At 32.6% G+C, this 22,343-nt stretch overlaps 2 protein-coding genes and 1 long non-coding RNA gene across 3 annotated transcripts; 1 reads left to right on the top strand and 2 right to left on the bottom strand.

Annotated features, from left to right (window-relative positions):
* Positions 1–2,490: 2,490 nt before the first annotated feature.
* LOC133304116 (uncharacterized) lies at positions 2,491–5,321 on the top strand. Its single transcript, XR_009750567.1, has 3 exons — positions 2,491–2,712; positions 3,105–4,023; positions 4,970–5,321. It is a non-coding gene; the product is annotated as an uncharacterized LOC133304116 (long non-coding RNA).
* A 1,494-nt stretch (positions 5,322–6,815) lies between these two features.
* Positions 6,816–8,189, bottom strand: LOC133304103 (F-box/LRR-repeat protein At3g58900-like). Its single transcript, XM_061504076.1, has 3 exons — positions 7,870–8,189; positions 7,609–7,690; positions 6,816–7,055 (listed from the first exon to the last, which is right to left on the bottom strand). Exons 1-3 carry the CDS (start codon positions 8,187–8,189, stop codon positions 6,816–6,818), a joined length of 642 nt encoding a protein of 213 aa, XP_061360060.1.
* Positions 8,190–14,144: 5,955 nt separating this feature from the next.
* On the bottom strand, positions 14,145–16,009 carry LOC133304102 (G2/mitotic-specific cyclin S13-7-like). Its single transcript, XM_061504075.1, has 7 exons — positions 15,902–16,009; positions 15,560–15,784; positions 15,319–15,444; positions 14,946–15,200; positions 14,694–14,852; positions 14,399–14,580; positions 14,145–14,298 (listed from the first exon to the last, which is right to left on the bottom strand). Exons 1-7 carry the CDS (start codon positions 16,007–16,009, stop codon positions 14,145–14,147), a joined length of 1,209 nt encoding a protein of 402 aa, XP_061360059.1.
* Positions 16,010–22,343: the final 6,334 nt, after the last annotated feature.

The following is a 22,343-nucleotide window of genomic DNA, read 5'->3' as shown; positions in this document are numbered from 1 at the left end:
TAAGTTAAACTCATCTCTTGCAGATGCTTGGCTATGTTTAGGTAACTGCATTTAGAAGAAAGGAGATTTATCTGCTGCAAAGAACTGCCTTAGCCTTGCCTTAAACAAGGTTAGCATTGATCATAGATTTCCATGACTTACATTACGTGACTGATGAAGTATGCACAGGATTGTTTTTATGGCTTGGTTTTCACGTGACTGATCATAAGTTAAACCCATCTCTTGCAGATGCTTGGTTTTCATGGATCTTTTTAATTACATTAATTGTAGCACAGGATTGTTTTTATGGCTTCTCCTTCAAGCTGTCTCTTTGATAAGTATGCAGAGGGCTTGATTTGCATTGTTGTATTAACAATCTTGCTTTCTTTTCTCATCTTTGTTTTTGTCTCCTTGTTCACAAGGATGTTATGTATTACATACTCATCCCTATCTATTTATTTCTTCTAATTTGAATAAAATTTATTGCTTCTAAGAAATTTAAATAATAAAATTCAATATTTCCTTCCCTTTCTTGAGAAAATGGGAAATAAAAAGTGAGGGAAACATCTCTTTTTCCATTACCAAATAGGTAGCAAAAAAATCACTGTTGAATATGAATATTGCTCTTTTTCAAGGAATATATTCCATCTCCACTTTGCCTGCAAGGTCAGTGTAAAGAATAGCCTTTTATTTCATTACTCGTGTCGGGTCGGGTCGTGTCGGGTCGTGTCGTGTCAGGTCGTGTCGTGTAAAATACAGATTGCCCTCAAATTCGGGTTATATCGTGTCAACCCGTTTATACATGGGTCGTGTACGGGTTGAATTTTATAACACGATTTGTTAATCGTGTCGTGTTCGGGTTGAGGCTATTCGTGTTCGTGTCAGACACAGGTTGACCCGAACCCGACCCATGAACACGAATTGCCACCCCTAATGCATTACTATGGCCAATAGTATTCTGATAGAATTATATAGGTCAAACATTCACCACTTTGAATTATATAGGTCAAAAAGTCAAGAAAATTTCTAACAAAGTATGCTCCAACCAAAACGGCAGGGTTGGTGTAATGTATTATCAACCGTCCCTATATGCTCCAACCAAAATATCCTCCGATTGACACACCACTATATGTTTTCTTCCTTAATCTTAGGTAGTATTTGGTTCGGGACAAATTTTTTTTTTACTAGGGAAATGTAATTGATAGGAAAATGATTAGAAAGTGAGTTTGGTAGGAAAATGTAAAAAAAGTTGTTTGGTTGACCGAAATATTACCAGGGAAATTTATTAAAATATGCAAAATTTATGTTCGGGAGAAACTTTGCACCTGTTTTTTCACTTTCCCAGTTATCTCAAAATACCACATCTCAAGTGGTATTCTGTAACAGTGAAATTCATCCAAAAATCAACACAAAAGTCATTTTCCTATCTATCCTATTTGCCTAGTATTTTTTGAAAAAACCTGAACCAAACGTGGTATTTTCCAATATCCACTTACACTTTCCCATCAATCCCAAAATAAACCTTCAACCAAACACTACCTTACACTCTTTGTCTTTTCGAGGGTTGAACTCGGTCTCTCTCCTCTTTAATTTTTTTTTTTCTTTCCTTCTATTTTCAAACTAATCGGGTCCCAGGGTTGGTGTAATGTATTATCAACCGTCCCTTTTTTGAAAGCTAGTAAAGTAACTGACAAAAGGTTCTTTTCTCGGACCATGTGGGTGATGGCATATCAGACCAAATGATGGAGAAAATTTTTATTTTCCAAAATGACTTACCATGAGAGGATGAATGTGATTTTTTTTCTTTCTTTTTTATTAATTTTAATGATGATAAAATCTGGGAAATGAAAACCGACAAAAATTGGTGTTTACACAGTGATTCAAATGATGAAACTATATTATCATCACGTACAATCAGTGTTTTTAGAATTCGGTTCGGACCGGCCGGATCTATAATATTATATTTAAGTATTTTGTTTTTGCGTTTGTTTTTGTAAAGTTATTTTAAATAATTTTATCTATTGTTTAATATTATTTTGAAACAGAAATCATGATTTATTTATAATTTTAATTTATTTCAGCGTTATAATAATCTTTATATTTTAATATTTTAATTTTTTAAACTTAAAATGACTTCGTTTCGGTGAATATTAGATAAAATTATCTAAAATAACATTAGATATTTTTTTCTTTGCTTTTTTTCTAAAAAAATAATAATAAATTTTCAAAGATTTATTAAAAGGTTTTATTAGAGTTATGTTGTAGGAAAAATGATTGTATAATGTTATAGATATTCGTTTTGTGTGCCTTAATTTTTTTTATTTTTTTTTTTGCATTAAAAAGTGCGGGTCCCATAAAATATTGTGTGTGTAGAAATTTTTTTGTCATGTGACATAATGACATGATAGATGCAAATCCTTCTATTAAATTGTAATCTTTAAAATGGTTTTTTTTTTTCAATGACTTAAAATGTTTCTTAGAACTAATCTCCAAGCATCGTCACATGTTAAATAATAATTGAAGGGAGTGGGTGCGCCGTGTGGGGAATAGCAAAGGGAATCGTTGGCCAGTCTCATAACTTTGTTCTTCATCGTTAACCAAGCAAGGAGAACATTGCACTATTGCAGTGACTGATCCTAAAGTACAAGCACTAGTATCCTCTTAGCATCTGTGATTCCCAACTGAGCAAAGCTAACAGAGCCTCTGCTTCTTCCAAATTCAAGAGAAGACAAGGTATGAAGTTTCCCCACTATGAATATGCATGTACTAATATTATGTATGGTAGAATTAATTTGTTGCCAACATAATAATTAAGTCTTAAACCTACTGTTTAGATCTGATATCTATATGTGAATAAACACAAAGTAGTCTGTTTTGGCTTTGTTTTTTTTACCATCCCAATATAAGTTTATTCTTATGTAATATTAATGTTCTGAGTGTGGGACTAAAATTTTAGCTATATCCAGCATTTTTACTTCAATCAAAGTTTGTCTTTCTTCGTAATTGATTTCACGGATCACAAACACTAAGATGCTTCTTTGTGATCCAACAATTAAGTGATCTAACAATACATTCCATATTGATGGATCTTTGACTAATCAGTGCACTTGATTCTCTATTGCCAGGTTACCATGGATTTAATGGACTTAGGTAATGACTTAGGTAATGTACCTAAATCAGTGAAGATACCTTTAACCAAACAACTTAGGTAATATACCTCAATCTCACTTGTGTATTTTAATATTTACTCCTCATCTAATTAAGGACAAACTTTTTTTGGTAACTTCGATTTTTGCACGGGTTTCTAAACAGAGTTGCTCTGATACAAGACAATGAAGTTAAGGTAGAAGGTTTGGTCACAAATTCATGGAGGCTTTGCAGCATTCAGCAAGTTGAAGAAGTCAAATGTTTAATTAAAATGATACCAATCTGAGCTTTTGGTATCTTGTGTTGGATACCAATGGCACAAGCAGGAATCTTTTCTCTAATCAAGGCCATGAAAATGGACTGCCACCTTGGACCACACTTTGAACGATGCAGCAGGAATTTCAAAGTGTGGCACAAATAGGTCATAGCAGGGGAGCCATATTCCTGCTGCATCGTTCAAAGTATGGTCCAAGGTGGCGGTCCATTTTCATGGCCTGGATTATAGGAAAGATTCCTGCTTGTGCCATTGGTATCCAACACAAGATACCAGAAGCCCAGATTGGTATCATTTTAATTAAACATTTGACTTCTTCAACTTGTTGAATGCTGCAAAGCTTCCATGAATTTGTGACCAAACCTTCTGCCTTAACTTCATTGTCTTGTATCAGAGCTTTAGAAACCTGTGCAAAAATCGAAGTTACCAAAAAAAGTTTGTCCTTAATTAGATGAGGAGTAAATATTAAAATACACAAGTGAGATTGAGGTATAGTACCTAAGTTGTTTGGTTAAAGGTATCTTCACTGATTTATCATCTCTTAGTGCATCATGGATCGCTATGATGGCGGGCTCTGAGCAAAGACAACAACATCTGAATGAATTGAGTACTCTTTTTCAAATGTAAAAGTTCATTTAATTTCACTTCATTCATTTGTAGGAATTTAAATTTCATTTTTATAGTTTCCTGTTATTTATACCATTTACTTTTTGATATTTGTAATACCACCCATGCCATTATTTGGTATACCAGGGAAGAACATCTTCTTGTAATCCTTCTTTACATAGTGGGAATTTTCTATACTACGTTTCGTAATTTTTACTCCTCAGAATGAATAAGTTTTTCATGTTAAATACTCTGTGTTTCTTTATCTTTTTCTGTTATTCTGCCAACTTACTAGCGCTCATTAGATCCTCTCATCCTCAGCAATATCTAATATAATATGAAGAATTCATCATAAATTTTATAAATTAAGAATCCCAAAACACTGATATTTGTCATAAACAAGTCATGTATACTCATTGCCCGAATTTTTTCTGCTTTAGAATACCTCCACTTTATTGTAAAGCCGTTTGGAAAGAAGAATCACACAAGTTGCCATAAACAGTCATAGAATTTTTTTTTTCTGACCTTTCAGGTATCTGTTGTAATAACAAGTTACAAGAGTTTCTCTAAATTTATTTGTGTATAGTTCAGTTATAACAGTGCAACTTTATTTGGTATCTTACTTTATTCAATGCTCCATTAGAAGATAGATATGTTTGGTTGGGTCTGTACAGCCATTGTCATCTTGCTACTGGTTCTACTCTGGAAGAAATTGGAGTTTGACTTTATAGTATTTATTACTACTATTTCAAATAGCTTTATTGCAGACATTCTGAGTTTCATATTTCCCCAACTAATCGAGTTTCAACAGAACTATTATTCAGTGCTATTAGTATGTCTTCCCCCTTGTTGTCCTGTAATTTGGAAACTTTGTTTTGGAAGAGAAAATGCATGTGATTGGAAAATGCTTTTAGGATACAACAATAGTATGAAAGTTTATATTTACATCATGGCCTTTTGCAGTACTTCAATTATACGAGGATGCTCACTGTTTGAGGGATCTAATGATAAAATGGAGGCTCTTCTTCTAAGACAAAACATCCACTCCGTGGACATGCTACTGCTGATAGCTGCCTCAGAAAGTGACAGACAGGCCAAAAATTGAGAAAGAAACTCTTGTGAGCTGGAGTAAAATTTGATTTAAAAGATGCAGATGGATGAATAGCCCTGGATAAGGCTAACGATGACATTCAAGATTTTATTTTTAACTTTTCAGTACATAGGGCATGATTAGTTTATTTCCATTAATGCTATTTCAGCTACATAGTTGTTTACCTTGTGATAACTTTTGAATTATGTATGTTTATATTCTTTTGGTAGATCATAAGCATGAACTTTATCTTAAGAATCAGTATTGAAACTCATGACTAATTTTAGACATACTAATTGAGGACCATTAACATTGTCACCCATAAAGTAGTTACCACAATCCAGCTGAGGAGGACAAGATTGTATCGGAATTGAGTTTCAAATCCGGAAAACAGAATCTTTACATAAAGTTATTTACAAAGATTTTTCTCACCCCACCGTCGCTACTCAGGGTTTAATGGAAAGTGGTTTGAGCTGCCATTTGGTGTATGAAACTCGTCTCTGTGTGTGGCTCTTGTTGATACAGCCAATTCTTACAGTGCTAGTGTCACATGCGTAATGTATAATTGTTGTGTTAACGTAATTATCCTTGCATTCGTTTGGTCTTTCATGGCCATTTGCCTAATCATCAAATCAAGCTCATTCATTTATCCTTGAATTGCAGCTTCAGTTGAATATTGTCATTGCCATTGATATAAGGTATTGTTAGAATACGAGCTGTGAATTGTTTTTGACATGATATGTTTTATTTGTTATCATGGGCTCTTTGGCTTCCTTTGATTTGTTATGTAGGCAAAACTAGCAAAAGTTTTTATGAAGTTTTTGGTCATGAAACTAGAACAATAAAGAACGAAAGTCATTGCAAATGAGCACTACGATTGAACTGAGTCAACTAAAAAATCTTAGGTTCAAAAACCTCCTCACCCCCTAAACTTTATGTAACTAGAAAAAATAATTCTGAAAAACTCTTTCATTAAAGTTTTATGGAAATCTAAGGCTGGACATATTGGTGACAACTATATATTTGTAGTTTTCTTTTAATTTTGTTTCACAACATTTTTTTCAAAACTCTTGGTAAAAAAAACCAAGAACAGCTATAAAGAAGATATGGATCCATACAATCAAACATAGGACATAATGTTTATAATTATTGATGCATTTCCCAAAAATAAGTCAAACCATGTCTTAAAGACCAAACATATAGAAAACAAAGAAGCAGAACACCTATGTAGCACACATACCGACACGAGATACGATACATCACGAGACTTCGACACGTTAATTCTAAAAAATGTTATATTTCGACACGTTAGGACACGTTTTGATATTAAATAATATTTTTAATTTATGTTGCGTATATTATATTTAATATTCAACAATTTAACAAAAAGATAAAACTAAACTTATAATATCTATTAATTTTGCAAAGAAACATAAGATATCACAAATATTTATATTAAATTCAATAAAATGGTAATAGTAATCCAACGAATCTAATAGTTAAAACTAAAAATGCAACGCAACACAACCTTTGAACTTTTTTTTGAGTTTCTACAATTCGCGTTGGAGTGTCGGCTAGTGTCGAAAAGTGTCAGACACGATATATCAGAGTTTTTGAAGTATCGGTGTTTCGTAGCATAACATAGCACTCAATTCAATAACAGAATGATATCTCCAAATCACTTGAAGCCCTGGAGCTGTCATCAAGAACTCTTCTATTTCATGGTAAACGCCACATTTCTACTGTCATATCTTCAACCTCACCATTCGGTACATTGATATTAACCTTCTTCAAAATCCTCCCACAACGGATAAGATAGTAGAGCACAAGAAGCCCATTCACGGTCCCTCTGAAGTCATTTACCTCCACCACCTTCAGAGTTGATATCAAGCATTCATAAACAGTTACATTGGCCGTCCAGATTCTCTGATAGTCAACATCCAATAGAGTTTCATCAACCTATAATGTATACAAGCATACAACACTTGTTACAAGTTCAATCTTAATGTATATGTTTGTTACAACAAGTATGTTACCTAAGCAAAGAGATTATGGAAATCACTTGCAAATTTTTTTTGGTATGTTAAGGGAGAAATAATGCCACCATATTCTAAGGCAGACTTATTGTTAGGCAGGCAAGGGAGCTCAAATCAAGAGAGATCTTCTATTAATAGGCTAAGCATATTCGACACCACATCTCAACTCAAACCTTAAAACATAAATTTGTAGATCTTTTTCTTATATATATTTATCGCTTATTCTAATCTTAACCAAAACCAATGTGAGACTTTATTGCTCACTTATAAAATTCTCTATTCACGTTACAAGCATATAGTGGTATTTACAAAATCAGCTATAAGGGAAGATTAAATGTTAAAAACTTTGATGTGCCGGTCTGATCAAAGTCAAGATCAGCCTCTTCTATGAATAAGGGGTATTTTATTTCAAACAAACTCATTATCCTAGAATACTTGAAAAAACGTATATTTGGTGCATTGATTTTGAACAAAACACATTGAAATAAGCAATTGTCAACAACAAGCCTTCTCAGCCTCAAACCATTACCTATAATTTCAAATTCATTCGAGTTCCAGCTTCAAGAAAACCACACGAAAACAGCTTCAAAGATTCAAGGGCTTTATGCTCATAAACATATGTTGGCAAATCAACCAAAGCCTTATGTTCTTTAACATACACTTCCTGCTCCCAATTGGGATCAGAAAAATCTAGCCCCAACTCTTTCACACCATGTTACGTGGCAAAGGAAACACACCTTTCTATGATATAATGAGCATTTTCTAGCATTGATAGCTTTAAAGAGAACTTTTCCACCACAAGCTCTTTGTTGTTATCAAGCCAAAATGTGATGAACCTCAGAAGATCCCTTCTCCGAATTTCTCTTTTTTGGTGGGGTTGATTAAGTTTAACAAAGCAGAGTTTATTGAACTCTATGTTTGTTGCTTTTTCCCATTGGTGGAACCAATGTTTTGAAAGGATGGATGTTCTTACAGCTTTCTTAAAGTGAAGGAAGGATATGATGATGAGAAGCAATGAGTTAGGCAACAAAGTAAACCTATCAAATTTGTTTGCCATAGCTACTATAGTGATTGGTGATGGTGGTGGGGTTTTCTTGCATATGTTCCAAGAGAATGAATGCAATGGATGCCAATAGAGGAGGGTGTTCCGTTCTGATGAAGGTGTTGATGGAATTATATGTCACTCTAATGGCACATATATTAAGACAACTAAGGAAGCACAATCCAAAGTAATTAATTACCTGTCAATTATAACTTTTTGAATTTTGAAAAATTCAAAGGGCAAGGACAATAGTTTATCTCTTAACATATGGAGCGGCATTTTTTAACATATAAGTACTAAACTTATGGTAAGAAAGTAATGCTATTATTAAATGTATATTAACATTGTCAACTGAAAAGGATAAAATATATTTAAATACACGTTTTTTTTTAACTCTATTAATATGATAAATGTTTTTATAAATAATAATTAATAAAATATTAAATGCATAGCTTTTGAAAAATAATATTAAATGTAAAAATAAAATATAACTAATACTGATAAAAAATTTAAACAAATTATATACTTTTTATGTGGAAAAGACAAAGTTTACATATTCGAATTATACTAAGAAGATTTTACCAAATATATATATATATAGAAAAAAAATATTTCTCCAGTCACCGGAGATAAAATTATCTCCAGTGAGCTCAAAACGACGTCGTTTTGGGTTATAAGATTAAAAAATTATAATGATGAAGACTAATATAACCCTGCAATATATTATAATTACAAAAATACCTTATCTCCGGCCATCCCAAAAATACGTCATTTTGTTATTTATTTCCTTATATTAATTGATTCATCTTTGAATGGTTATGATTCATCTTATATATATATATATATATATATATATATATATATATATATATATATATATATATATATATATATATATATATATATACATAGGGCTTATCATTTCTCAAGTTGCCAAGAGATAATTTTATCTCCGGCTACTAAATCATAACCGTACAAAGATGAATCAACGGTGATAAAGGAAGAGAGAGAGAAATGAAATCGTAAACATTCAAAGATGAATCAATTAATATAAGGAAATAAATAAATAAAACGACTTAGTTTTGGGGTGGGCGGAGATAAACTTATCTCGTTGCCGGAAAAATATTTTTTCCTATATATATATGTATATATGGGTTTACATTTCTGCAGCTGCTGTACGTGCAACAATCAAATACTTGCCACATATATACTTAAAAGCATTACATACGGGGAATTATAACCATACAAATGATGAAAGCATTAAATATGGGGAATCATAACCATACACCTATCGTTGTTGTACGTAAAGCGGCTGCAGAAATGATTTTATCATATATATGTATATATATATATATAAGGACATGATATTCTCACACTCAATCTTGATCATTGATCCACTTTATCCAGTGGCTCACATTACTAGAAAATTAGAGCCTTTAGATATAAGTGAGATCAACGGATAAGATTAATAATATGACTTACACTGGTATAAAATGATCTTCTCCTATATATATATATATGATGGTTATATTAACAAAAAAATATTTTACAAACTACACTATGTCTTATTGGTAAGACATAGTGTAGTTTATAAGTTTGTAAAGAAAATGTTTATAAATATAACCTTTTTCATATATATATATATATATATGGAAAAATGTTTCTGCAGTTAATACAGATAAGTTATCTGCATTTATTCCCAAAACGACTTCGTTTTGGTATTGAAATCTTAAAAAATTATAAATATAAAGACTATTATAACCCTGAAATAAATTAAAATTACAAAAACACCATGATTTCCTCCCAAAACGACGCCGTATTGAGCTTACTCAGATAACTTATTTGCAGTAACTGCAGAAAAAGCCATATATGTATATATATATATATATATATATATATATATATAGTGGCGAACGCAGAAATTTTAATGGCGGGGTTCCAAAATAAAAAATATTATATTATAAACAAAAATATTTAAAATATAATACAGACCTAATATAAAAAAAATAAAAGAAATCTATTACAGAGATTAAGATCACTTCATTCGACTCTTATTTTACGTATTTTTTTATTTTCTTAAACTCATATATAATTGAATTTGTGTTAAAACTCAAAAAAATTTCTTTTTTAATGTATGTAATTAAAGAATCATCAAGAAATTAGTTTTCTATTTTATTTCGAAGCTTGTTCTTGATTTTATTTTACGCATGCGGATCCTAACTTTTTTCTTTCTTTTTAAATGTCAAAATTCGCATGTGTAAATATGTTTGCTACAAAAAAAATCATATGCTATTGTTACAGAAGAGACGAACCCATAAATAAATCATGTTATCCATTATCAATAAATTAGATACCCACAAAGTTATATATGTCCTTTCATTTTTTTATAGCTAAAATTGTTGGAAATTTAAAGAGATTAAGAATAATTTAAAAGAACGCACTACAATTTTTTAATCTAATCACGTGTTTGGTCGAGGTGAAAAAAAAAGTTCCTAAGAAAATGGGGTTGGAAAATTATTTACATATGTTTAGTAGGAAGTGAAGTAAAAATATGGCTAGGAAAAAAAAAATCCATCATTTACTTTTCTATGTAAAATAGTTGGGGAAGATTACTAATGAAGAGTGAAGAGGTACTTGAAGAGTGTTTCAAGATTGAGTCTCATGCCCCCTTCAACGAAAATGCTTGTGCTTCCTCTTCAGTTGTCTTCTCTTACAATTGCAAGTTGAACAATTTTCAGAAGTTTGATTTGAGCCGTTGAGGTTTTGTGCTTCCTCTTCACGCTCACGCATGTCAGTATTTTACCCACTCACACACATTTTGTAATATTATTAAAATACCATTTATATATATATTTTTTTCCTATCAAATTTTAGGGGGCGGGGGCCCACCTTAGCCCCCCTCTAGGTCCGCCTCTGTATGTATATATATATATATATGGGTTTTAATTTATTAATCTCATGTTAAAGGAGATACGTTATCTTATGTCATAGAGATAAATTTATGGGCTCCACCATCTGAAAAAAAATAAAAAATGACACAGTTATCGAAGGGGTGTATAGGAGAGAAAGTTACCACATGTAGCATAAGAGTAATTTTTCATATATATATATATATATATATATATATATATATATATATGTATGTATGTATGTATCTAATCTTGCATTATCACATTATTAAATATTAAATAGATACTTAAATTGAAAAGCCAAATCCTCTTAACGATGTATCCATATATTAACATTATAAAATAAAAAAGATATTATATATATAATAGATCAAATTTGGGGTGTGTACAGCAGTTCAATTCGATTTTCTTTACTGAATCGAATTGAATTGAAAAAAATAGTTGCGAGGGAATTTGTGACGGAAAGTAGTAGTGCGGATGAAATTAGCGATGGAATTTCGATAGCAATTATACAAATTTTTTCTAGTAATGAGTTTTGCTTGGAAGTTAAAAATTAACAGGTTAGATTACAAAAAAAAATTAACAGGTTAACGGGCTAGGCCATGCAATTTATTTTTTATAAACAAGTCAAGTCAGGCTAACAGTTAGACTCGTACTAGGCTTGAGCCAGATCAATTGAAAAAAAATTGCGTAGGCTTGGGCAGTGCAAGGTCTAGCGCAGAAGTAGAGTTTAAAGGGATGGCACATGGTTTTGTGAATTATTGTGGACTAAGAGTGTATTGAAGGACTTGAGAATATGTTATGAGTAGCCAATGAAGCTACATTGTGACAATAAAGCAGCCAAAGAAATTGCTAACAACCCTGTCCAACATGATAGGACTAAGCATGTTGAGGTGGATCGAATTCTATCAGGGAAAAGCTAGATCAGAAAGTAACCCAATTCCCATATGTGAAATATGAAGATCATATGGCAGATGTACTGACCAAAGCGGTTTCTGGAAGAGTGTTTGAAGAAGCAATTAGCAAGTTTGGCATTGATGCACCAACTTGAGGGGGAGTGTTGAATTGAAATTTGAATTCAAATGTTCTCAATCTTTCTGTTATACGTTTCTATAATAAAGTTGAAATCTTTCTGTTATATGTTGATAAACCTCTAGTTTATCTTGTTTTTATAGCTTAAATTAATATAAATTATCAAGTTGAACAAGTCAAAAACTAAGATTTTAACATAAAATCATGAACATTATCTGATTACGAATTAAATAAATTATATTTGCAATTTTGAAGGGATTTGATGACAAAAGGAAACAAATATGAAGATATGGATAGATGGAGAGCAAAACAAAAAGATTTGAAGATCTTATCAAGATTATCAAGTTTTTAGAGAGGGGGCTTAAGCTCCCATTTCGAAGCTACAGCCTCCTAAATAAGCAAATAGCCACTGCCTGAGGAAGCTTAAGCCCCCAAATTCAAGCTTAAGCTCGCTCCAGTTAAAAAGTTCCTCTTCCAAGAGGGCGCTTAAGCCCCCAGATTCAGGCTTAAGCGCCCATCAAGAGGCTTAAGCCCCCAAATTCAAGCCTAAGCGCGAACGTTAATTCTGAATTCGTAAATTAGAAAGCTTAAGCACAGATGACCAGGCTTAAGCGCCCCAGAAACCCAACTTAGGCCCAATTCGAGTTATTCACTTAGGGCACGATTCTTGGCCATTAAAAAGACATTTTGGGGTCAAAATTAATGAAGTTTTTCACATTCAAGAAGAGTTCTTGGTACTTGGGAGCAGAGGGAATGCGGAGAAACATCTGGTTCATGTTCGTGAGCGGCGGAGACGGATCAACATCAAGCTTTCAATGGAGATACTGAAGATTCACCAATCAACTATGGAGTTTGGGAAAGCTTTTATATTTTCTTTCGTTCTTGATATTGCTATGTCCGGCTAGATTCTTTAGTAGTTAGGGTTAGATGGAATTTAAGATCTTTATTATGTTTTGAACAATTCGTTATGTTAATTTTCCTTTCTATCATGAATGAAATTATCTATTTTTAATGCTTTATATAAGCTTGAATCTTATATATTGATCTTAGGTGAATGCATGACAATAGGAATGTTCGTGTGTGATCCATATATTATAATTTCATCGTAAACTTTATGATTCTAGGGATAGACATAGGGTTTGCGTAATCTTTATGGTTCCTGAACTTAATGCTCACCTTCTTGGAGAATAACCGGGAAACTAGGGTTCTTACAAGATTGTAAAGGTTTAGGGTAACAAGGGATTGAGCCCTAATTACATAAAGAATTGATTAGATTGATATTAAGGACGATTAACGTAAAGAAGGAATTCAAACATAATAAAGAGATTAAAGAAAATCGAAACCCTAGCTACGTTCTTTTAAATTAGTAAATTCAAATCATTAATTTCTTGCTTTTATTCTTGATATTCATTAGAGTTAAATTAAGCCTTTAAATTCTTATTCTTGCGGTCAATTAGTTTGAATATTTTTAAAGTTCAAGTTCAAATTCTGTTTCAAATACAATTACGATTGTCCAATTTAAGATGCAATAGTGAATTAGTGCTTGAGTATAATCTTCGTGAGAACGATCTCATATTCAATTATTATATTACTTGTACGATCGGTGTGCTTGCCGTGAGCAAACGCAACAGTTGTAAATTCAAAGTTAGAATAGACATTACTGGAGTATTTACCAGTTCAAAATGTTTAGGGAGATAATAGCAATTTAAGTGCTATGCATATATGTGTATAAAGATCTCAATTGAAGAAAAAAAATGCAAGAAACTATTACCCCAGTTTATTTGTATCTACTTTTTGACATTACTGCATATGGGCTTGAAAAAAAAAAAAAAAAAGAATATTATTGCCGAAATATCAGATAAAATGAATATAAATGGGGCTTATAAAAGAAAGAAAAAATCAAATTTTATTGCTGAATCCCACATAAAATGAATACAATAACAAAGAGCTATTGTGGTATTCCATGTAAGACAAATACAATAACAAATTGTGATGCTGAATCTCACATAAAACTCTAACAATGTTCTGGTCAAATTGATGTACAACCTTTCAGCAAAAGACTTTTAGCCGGTGGGAGGATAGCAACAGCCCCTCTTTGAGGATCCGAATATATTCTGTGCACAACTTTATGCTTTCCATTTCCAACAGTGGAATGAAATTTTACCAATAGTCTTGCACAATCCCTGTATGGAACCAACAAAGCCAAATAAAATTAAACAACAATTGAATAAAAACAATAATAATGAATTGTAAAATACTACATAATATTAGGCAAATATTTACCTAAGTTGTTCTTGTGAGTAACCCGTGTGTAGCTTGAGTGTCTCATTCCAAACGGGGCTCTTATTGAGAGTGCATCTGGCTGCAAAGACTGCTGAGGCAGCCACCATTGATGGGCAATACTTAACTAAGGTGACATAATGCATCATTCCCAACTCACAAAGAAAATGGGCCATATTTTCCAACTGCAAAAAATAGTGCATAAATAAAAAAATAAAAAAAAATAAAAATAAAAAATAAAAAATATATATATATCAAACAAGATATCAAAATTGAAATCAATTTTTCACTCACTCACCATCATATCTGGAATTGATGCCTTGATAAAACGAACTAGGAAAACAAATGGTGTAGGAACAGTCAAATTCCATTCCAACGTGCCAAGTTTGATTTTCTCCATGCCCAGAATCTGTTCATGAGTGTAAGCTCTATCTGAAAGGAAGACAAATTCATTAACCTGCAAAAAAAAACAAGTGTTTTGTTAACTCAGTTTTATCTTTCTAACATTGAAGAGGCCAGTAATGATGATAGTAAACATGCATAATCAAACCTGAGGGGCCCAGATTTCTTCATACTTGGATGCTATGAGCATTGCACTCACACCAACCAATTGCAGTACCCTCTTTGGCACAGGCTTGACTGCTAGGAACCGATCAATTATATTGATTGTAAGATAAAGGGTTTCAAGCGAAAGGTCAAACTTGGAGTGAACATCCATAAGCCAATCCACGAGTACTTTTCTCATCCTTTTCTTTATTTCAGGTTGGTGTTGTGTGTTCATGTAGTGATGGTGACGGCTCTCGTTCTTCATGCATCACATTCAAAATAACATATTAGAACACCATTACATCATACATAACCAAGAAAAACAAAAAAATAAATAGAAAAAAGTAACAACAATGGAATCCAATTATGTTTGATACCTCCACTTCCTTGTAGAAATTGTATATGTCTTCAACATATTCCACAGCAGCAAGATCATTGCCAACATCACCAGCGTCAATGTCAACAATCTCCACCTTCGGTTTGTTAGTCACACCGCATGCCGCCTGAAACAGAACATTCCAAGAACTTGTCGTCAAGACACAAACATAACATGGTTCAGACACACACACACACACAAAGAACTTGTCTTATTAGTATTATTATTTGTTTTATCTCAACCTTGCTTCGAGCTGTGAGCACAGAAGTAAAAGCTCGTGATTTCTTTCCGGAGTTGGAATCTTCTTCCTTGTCTTTCTTGACCTCTCTTTCTGAGCTCATTTCAATGTCTTCTTCAGGCTTTGTTTTTGCACTGATTATCATCTGTCCCACTCTTTCAGTCACTGAAAAAACTCCATCAGCAACTGGAGGAGGAGGAGGTCTAGCTACACCAGCACAAGCCTCCTTCTGCAATTTCAAAACATAAATAAAGAAAGGAAAAAGAAATCAGAAAACAATTAATGAAATTAAATTAAAAAAACAAAACAGAGAAAGATGGAACATAAAATAGAGAGTAGTTTCTACCTTGTTATTTTCAAGTAATTGGGCACCGAAACCCCTTAAAGAATCATAAAAATATCCAATATCGCCAAGTGCTCTATGGTTTCTTCTCTCAGATGAAGAGATTTTCATCTTCTGTTGCTTTCCTCTTCCAACGATAGCCTCGCCTATATATATATATATATATATATATATATCATTGCAAAAAGCCATTTCATTAAGAAATAAAGGTGATTGATTACTATCTATTAATCGAAGATTCACATTTAATAAATTTTGTTAATTCAAAAAATATAAAAAAATATAAAAAAGGCTCTTTTACAAACATTAATTATAACACTCTTGGACACAGTACATCGAATTATCCGAAAAGACAAACCTTACCTCTGGCCTGTCGTCGAACGATAGATTTTGAACCCATTTCGAACTCTTATTGTCTTGATTCTTGAATTTATAATCTTCTTCTTGTCGCGCTCTCTCTGTAGGAACGTTGATTGAATGTGGAAAATGTGAACGAGAATGAGAATGACAATGAGATGGGGCAGTTAAAATCCCCTTCTCTTTCTTGTAGCTGAAGGAAATGAAGCTTCTCCCGCCAAAATTCAACTTTTCTTTCCGTTGGATCCATAGACGCGGGTGACTGGAGTTTATAATAAATAAACACAAAATATAAAATAACAAAAAAATTAAAAATAGAATTACAAAAATTAAGTGTTGCTTTTAAAAGGATTTCTCTCAAAAAAAAAATGTATAATATTTTTTTATTTTGATGTAATATTAAAAGGAACTTTTTTTTTTTGATGAAATATTAAAAGGAACTTTTAGTTATAAAATTAAAACAGGTTTTCTTTATATAAAATTATTAAAAAAATTAGTAAAACTATTCTTTTTTCTTTAGATGAAAAGTATATTGTAATTAAATTTTTATTATATTTTTAAATTTGTTGACACTTCAATATTATTTAATTAGAAATTCGCCACCATTTTTAATTAATTATTTCATACTAAAATAATAGCCCAAAAATAGAAAATAAATACTACATAATAAAAAAATTCATAATATAATAACCTTCACTAGTAGTTGTAGATCAATATTGAAGAATAATTAGAAGTAAAAGAAACAAAGTAACATTTGTTGAAAAATGAGTTAAAATGACAGTTAAAGGATAAAAATACGGATAAACAAAGTTACCCGAAAAGTGAAAGTAAAGTTAGAAATATGACTAAAAAAATATTCTAGTCCAGTGGGTAAAGTTTGGTAATGAATAGAGGTGTACAAAGAGATAAGTTATACCCATTGAAATAGTAAACCCACTTAAGTAACTCAAGTGAGTTACTATTCATCAATTTCATTCTTCACTTCCACGGACATAGAGCGAAGGAGAGAAAGAAAGAGGTTTTGAAACCAAACCTTCCAAGACTCATAATTTGAGCTAGAAACCTCCAAATCACTCCGTTTCAAAGTCAAACTTGTGAGAAATTTCGAGAGGAATCCATTAGTACCAGTATTCTTGGATGGGGTTCACTGTAGAGAGAGATCTTCTTCCCCTAAAATTTCGAATTTCATGGAAATTTCGGGTTTTGATGGAGCTTGAAGCCATGGGAGCTTGAAGTAGGGGTGTTCATCAACCGATCCAAACCGATTCAAACCGCGGTGACCGAACCGAAAAACCGATAACCGAATAAATCGAAAATCGAAAAACCGAAAACCGATTAAAAACCACAAATTTTAATTGGATTGGATCGGTTTTTGGATGGGTTAATGAAAACCGATCCAATCCAAATCGATCCAATATATTAATTTCTCTCTACCTACTTGGGTCTTTCCCTAATCATAGCCTAAAAATTTCTAAACTCAAGACCCATTAACCAATCAACTAAACCAAAAAAAAATCTAGTCACATCTCATCAACAAAATTTTATCTTTGTAGAGCTTCATATCTCATTACCAAAAAAAAACTATATTATAATTTATTAATGCTTTTGTATTTCAAAAAAAATAAATTTACAAGCCAATATATACAAAAGTTGTTATTTGCACAATAATCATGAAATAAGTTTTAGGATTTTCAAAAAACCGAAAATTGATACAATCCAAACCGAAAAAAATTGGATTGGATCGGATCGGATTTGAAAAAAATTAAAACCAAATGGATGATTATATGATCAAACCGAAAGGATTGGATCGAATGAGTTTTGCTTCCAAAACCGATCCAATCTAGACCGCGAACACCCCTAGCTTGAAGTAAGCTTTCCCCTTCGTTCTAGGTAAGTTTATGTTAAGAAATCCTAGTTTTCTTTGAGTTTTGAGTAAGATTGAATTTAGGTTTCCATTTTGAAATTTGGTTTAAATGAGCATGATAGAGCTTGATTGAGACTTAGCTCATGTTGAGAAAAGTGTTTAGATGAGAATTTTAACGGTGAAAATGTATTTGGAAAATTAAAGATATCGTATTTTTGAATAGTGTTGCGATTACGGCAAGTATACCGATCGTTCAAGTAATAAAGTAGTGAAATAAGAATATCTTCCCACGAGGATTAATGCGCCAAATACTATTATAACTAGTCCCCTTAATTTGGAAAACTCGAATTGGTTGTTGGAAATAATTTTGGAATTTAAATTAAAACTAAAATTAATTGCAGTAAATAACGAGAATATCAAGAACGCAATACTTGAGAATTTAGAATATCAGAAACAAAAGCTGCAGTTAGGAATTATTTCACCTCAGATCTTCCTAGAGTAATTTAAATTAATTTCAATAATAATTTACCTCAGATATTTCAGACAATTCATCTTCTAAAAATTATTTGGTTAAATCCTAATGTCTTAGTGACTTTAACCCTTTACTCTAATTAGAATCCTAATGTCTTAGTTAATTCCTCTTAGAATAAGCAGTAAACGCGATGAATTATGAAGTCTACAACTCAAGCAAGCCTATGTCTAAGTCATACAAGAATTGGTATTTTACCCCTGTCAAAACTATAACCCCAATATGTCTATTGCGAGCTCTAACCCTCAAATCCCTATAGGAGTGATCAGTTCATACAAGGATATAAAAATTCATGCAAGGTAAAACAAAAATACTGAAATACTTTATTAAAGAAATTAAATCAAACCACAAATAGGATTCACATCGGATTGATAATCCTAACTACATAAATAAACTAGCCTAACATGTTCATAAACTCAGAATTACTAAATAATGAAAAATAAACAGAGTTCATGATAAACTTGGATTAAAGACGATCAATGGTGGAACTTTGATCTCCTTCTCCTCCTCTTGGAATATCGCTCCAGACTTTCTCCTCTGCTTCTGCCTTCTGCCTTCGTCTCCGCGTTTGCCTTTCTTTCGTCCATCTTCTCAATGTGTGTTTCTGAAGGCTTCGTCGCGTTGTATTTATAGGCTGAAAAATGGGCTTTTATTTTTGGGCCGCTCGCTGAGGAGCTCGCTGAAACGAGCTGCTCAACGAGTAATTTCCTCTCTGGTCGCTATTCCACTCGCTATTGCGAGCTCGCAAGCGAGCACTTCGCTATTTTCCTTCGCTTGTACGAGTTGTAGGGCGAACTTAGTGTTTTGCTCGCTCACTTGCTCGCTTCAGCGAGCAGTGGAGCGAGCATTATTATTATTATTATTTAATTTCTGATTTTCTTGTTGCTCCGCGGATTCCACTCTTTCCTCGTCCTTTATCATATTGGTACTAGTTTGTTCTTCTAGTAAAACAACCTGAAACAACAGTCAAACATTAGAATCTTATCTATTTGTTGGCATTTTCATATTCTTTCAGATTTTATTAATTAACACCATATTTTTAATAATATTAATTCTTATTTGAACTATTTTTCACATTAAAACATAGTGTTTTTGACACTTATCAAATAGTGTCATATACGTGAATAGTGACGTATACATGAATGGTACGGTATTGTTCAGTATGAATAGTAAAGAAAAGATTTGATAAGTAAAAGATGAAATCAATAAATGATGTGTCTGGTTAATTACTTGGCTTTGAACCATTTTATTGATATTTGTTTGGATTCCCTATTCTAGGTGCGCCTAAGAGTCTTGTAGAGGATCCTACATCAGAGGAGGCTTGGTAACTCGGTTGTCGGGTAGGCCATCTATACAGCTTTGAGAGGTAAGCTCTATGTTTATGAGGTTCGCTCCTACTTTGTGTTCCGCCATAGTGTACGGACTGTGGTCAGGTTGTATGATATGCATGAGATATATGATATAGATGCATTCATATAGAGCTATATGATGATGTGATATGATCTGTTTTGATGTGTTAACTTTGATATGATTTGATGTATTTAGTTTGATATGTTTTGATGTGATTCCTGTAATGATCTCTGGCTATTGATTTGTTTATGCACTGGTGTCCGCTTGGGGTCCTCCCTTGGGACTGACTATGTATATATCTGTTATATGTTGAGTTCCGCTTGGGGTCCTCCTTTGAGAACATGTGCACTGATTTCCGCTTTGGGTTTTCCCTTGGGATTGATTGTGTACACCTCTGTTATGTGATGATATTTGGCTATTGATCCTATGTGCACTGATGTCTGTTTGGGGTCATCTCTCTGGACTAACTGTGTACATATTTGATATATTTTTGGTTCCGCTTGGGGTACTCCCTTGGAAACACGTACGTTGATTTCCGGTTAGGGTCATCCCTTGGGAATGACTACGTACGTCTCTGATATGATATGTTTTGTCTGAAATGATATATGCTCAGTTTAGTTATGATATTTGTTACGCACGTTGATTTCTGCTTGGGGTTATCCCTTGGGAATGACTACATACGTCTCTGATATGATATGTTTTGTCTAAAGTGATTATAGTAATGTTTTAGTTATGATATTTGTTACGTGTGTTGATTTCAGCTTGGGGTCCTCCCTTGGGAAATATTGCGTGCATCTTTGATAAGATATATGTATATGTTTGTTCCATTATTATAATTGCTTATATGATGTTTTGTATATTATGTATCTAACTGTCATGCAGGAAGAGAGCCCAGGGTATGGAGAGTTTTCCATAAACCTGGAGTTTACTAGAGATTCGTCTCTAATCCCGTTTGGGGATATGATTTCAAGAACATAGTTAATTGAAGAGCCCTCACGGGACAAGGACACTACTCGTGGCTAGAGGTATTAGTATGAGGATATGGAGTTCTGGGTGGCCGGAGGCTACTATTTATTTTAGATGTACTTTTGGAGTATATGTATTGTTGTATAGTGTTCTATTCATTTTGTGATCATGATGTTTGATCCCTTATATAGTATATGGTTCGTATATGTTTTGTACATGTGTTCATATTTGATGCATGTACATTTGTATATTCAGATATGTGCATGTGCTGAAATATGTGTGCTGTTAGACATAGTGGCACAGAGCCAAGTTATGCATGCGCCATGGACGGGTATATTGTCCTATATAGATATCTGGTATTTCTGAAATCATATATGGTATAAACTGTTTATTAGGAACAATTGAGAGTGGGATTGGGAAATCTCTAGTTGTCCAATTTACAGAGGTTACTCTACCCGATTTTTCTTCTTTGTCAAATAAGAACTAAATAAGGAGAAGTATGCAATGTGAGATATCATGTGAAAAAAGATTAAAGAAAAAGAAAAAGTTAGCTCGCACTTTCGTAAGTTAAGTCTTCCGTTGTTTCTGTTTGTATCATATGTATGTTAATTGAACCGGCTTGAGACGGGGATGATACACATAATTCTTGAAAATTCATTATTAGCATTATAATAAAATTTTGCAAAAAAAATTAACTCAGACCCTTCTCATGCAGGATTATAGGCTCAACAAGTGAAAAATCCAAAAAGCCCAAAGATGCATATTATTATTATTCATATTATATATTTGATCTTAAGTGGTGAGGAATAGGGTATTTATATGCCTCAATCTATTAGGAGGGTGTGTCAAGTCAACTGTCATGGGAAGAGTCAAAGTAGCCTGGTGTAATGCCTCGTTGTACACCTAGAAACATTAACATTACATATGATATTAAGCGCAGTTACAATCACATTGATTAGTTAAAACTACGGATAAATTTTTTCACAAAAATGTTGTTTATTTACTTTTTAAACAAAACCGTAATTATAATCATGTAACTTTCTCTAAACTGAGACCACTTCACTTAACAATTAACTTTAACATTTTCATTATGATAAACTAGACATCTAAGGCTTTCCGAAAAGATATTACAATAGCTATTTGGTTAAGTATAGCCGGAGTTATTAAACTAGCGACATAGCTGACAAAACCAAACTTTCAGAATTGGAGCATCAACTTCAATCCTATATTGACATTGATATACTCATACAATGGCTCTAAAATTTTACAGGGTTATATCTCTATGTGTTAGCTTCACATGGGTTCAAACCTCACTTAATTTGGAGCCTTGTAGCTCGAGTTATGCCAATTTTACTAATGTTCATACTGAAAACGGGATA

The sequence above is a fragment of the Gastrolobium bilobum genome, unplaced genomic scaffold, assembly GCF_033153095.1.
Source record: "Gastrolobium bilobum isolate Gb01-03AN ecotype WA unplaced genomic scaffold, APGP_CSIRO_Gbil_v1 utg5409, whole genome shotgun sequence".
Lineage (NCBI taxonomy): Eukaryota > Viridiplantae > Streptophyta > Magnoliopsida > Fabales > Fabaceae > Gastrolobium > Gastrolobium bilobum.
The sequence above is the reverse complement of the archived record's forward strand: the minus strand, read 5'-3'. Positions and strand labels throughout refer to the sequence as shown.

Coding starts and splice junctions, on each gene's coding strand:
- LOC133304103 (XM_061504076.1), bottom strand. CDS start 8,189: ATGGCAAACAAATTTGATAGGTTTACTTTGTTGCCTAACTCATTGCTT. Junction 7,691..7,869: donor GCTCATTATATCATAGAAAG/GTGTGTTTCCTT, acceptor GTTTTCTTGAAG/CTGGAACTCGAATGAATTTG. Junction 7,056..7,608: donor ACAATTGCTTATTTCAATGT/GTTTTGTTCAAA, acceptor TATACATTATAG/GTTGATGAAACTCTATTGGA.
- LOC133304102 (XM_061504075.1), bottom strand. CDS start 16,009: ATGAAAATCTCTTCATCTGAGAGAAGAAACCATAGAGCACTTGGCGAT. Junction 15,445..15,559: donor TGCTCACAGCTCGAAGCAAG/GTTGAGATAAAA, acceptor GTTCTGTTTCAG/GCGGCATGCGGTGTGACTAA. Junction 14,299..14,398: donor TACTCACAAGAACAACTTAG/GTAAATATTTGC, acceptor GGTTCCATACAG/GGATTGTGCAAGACTATTGG.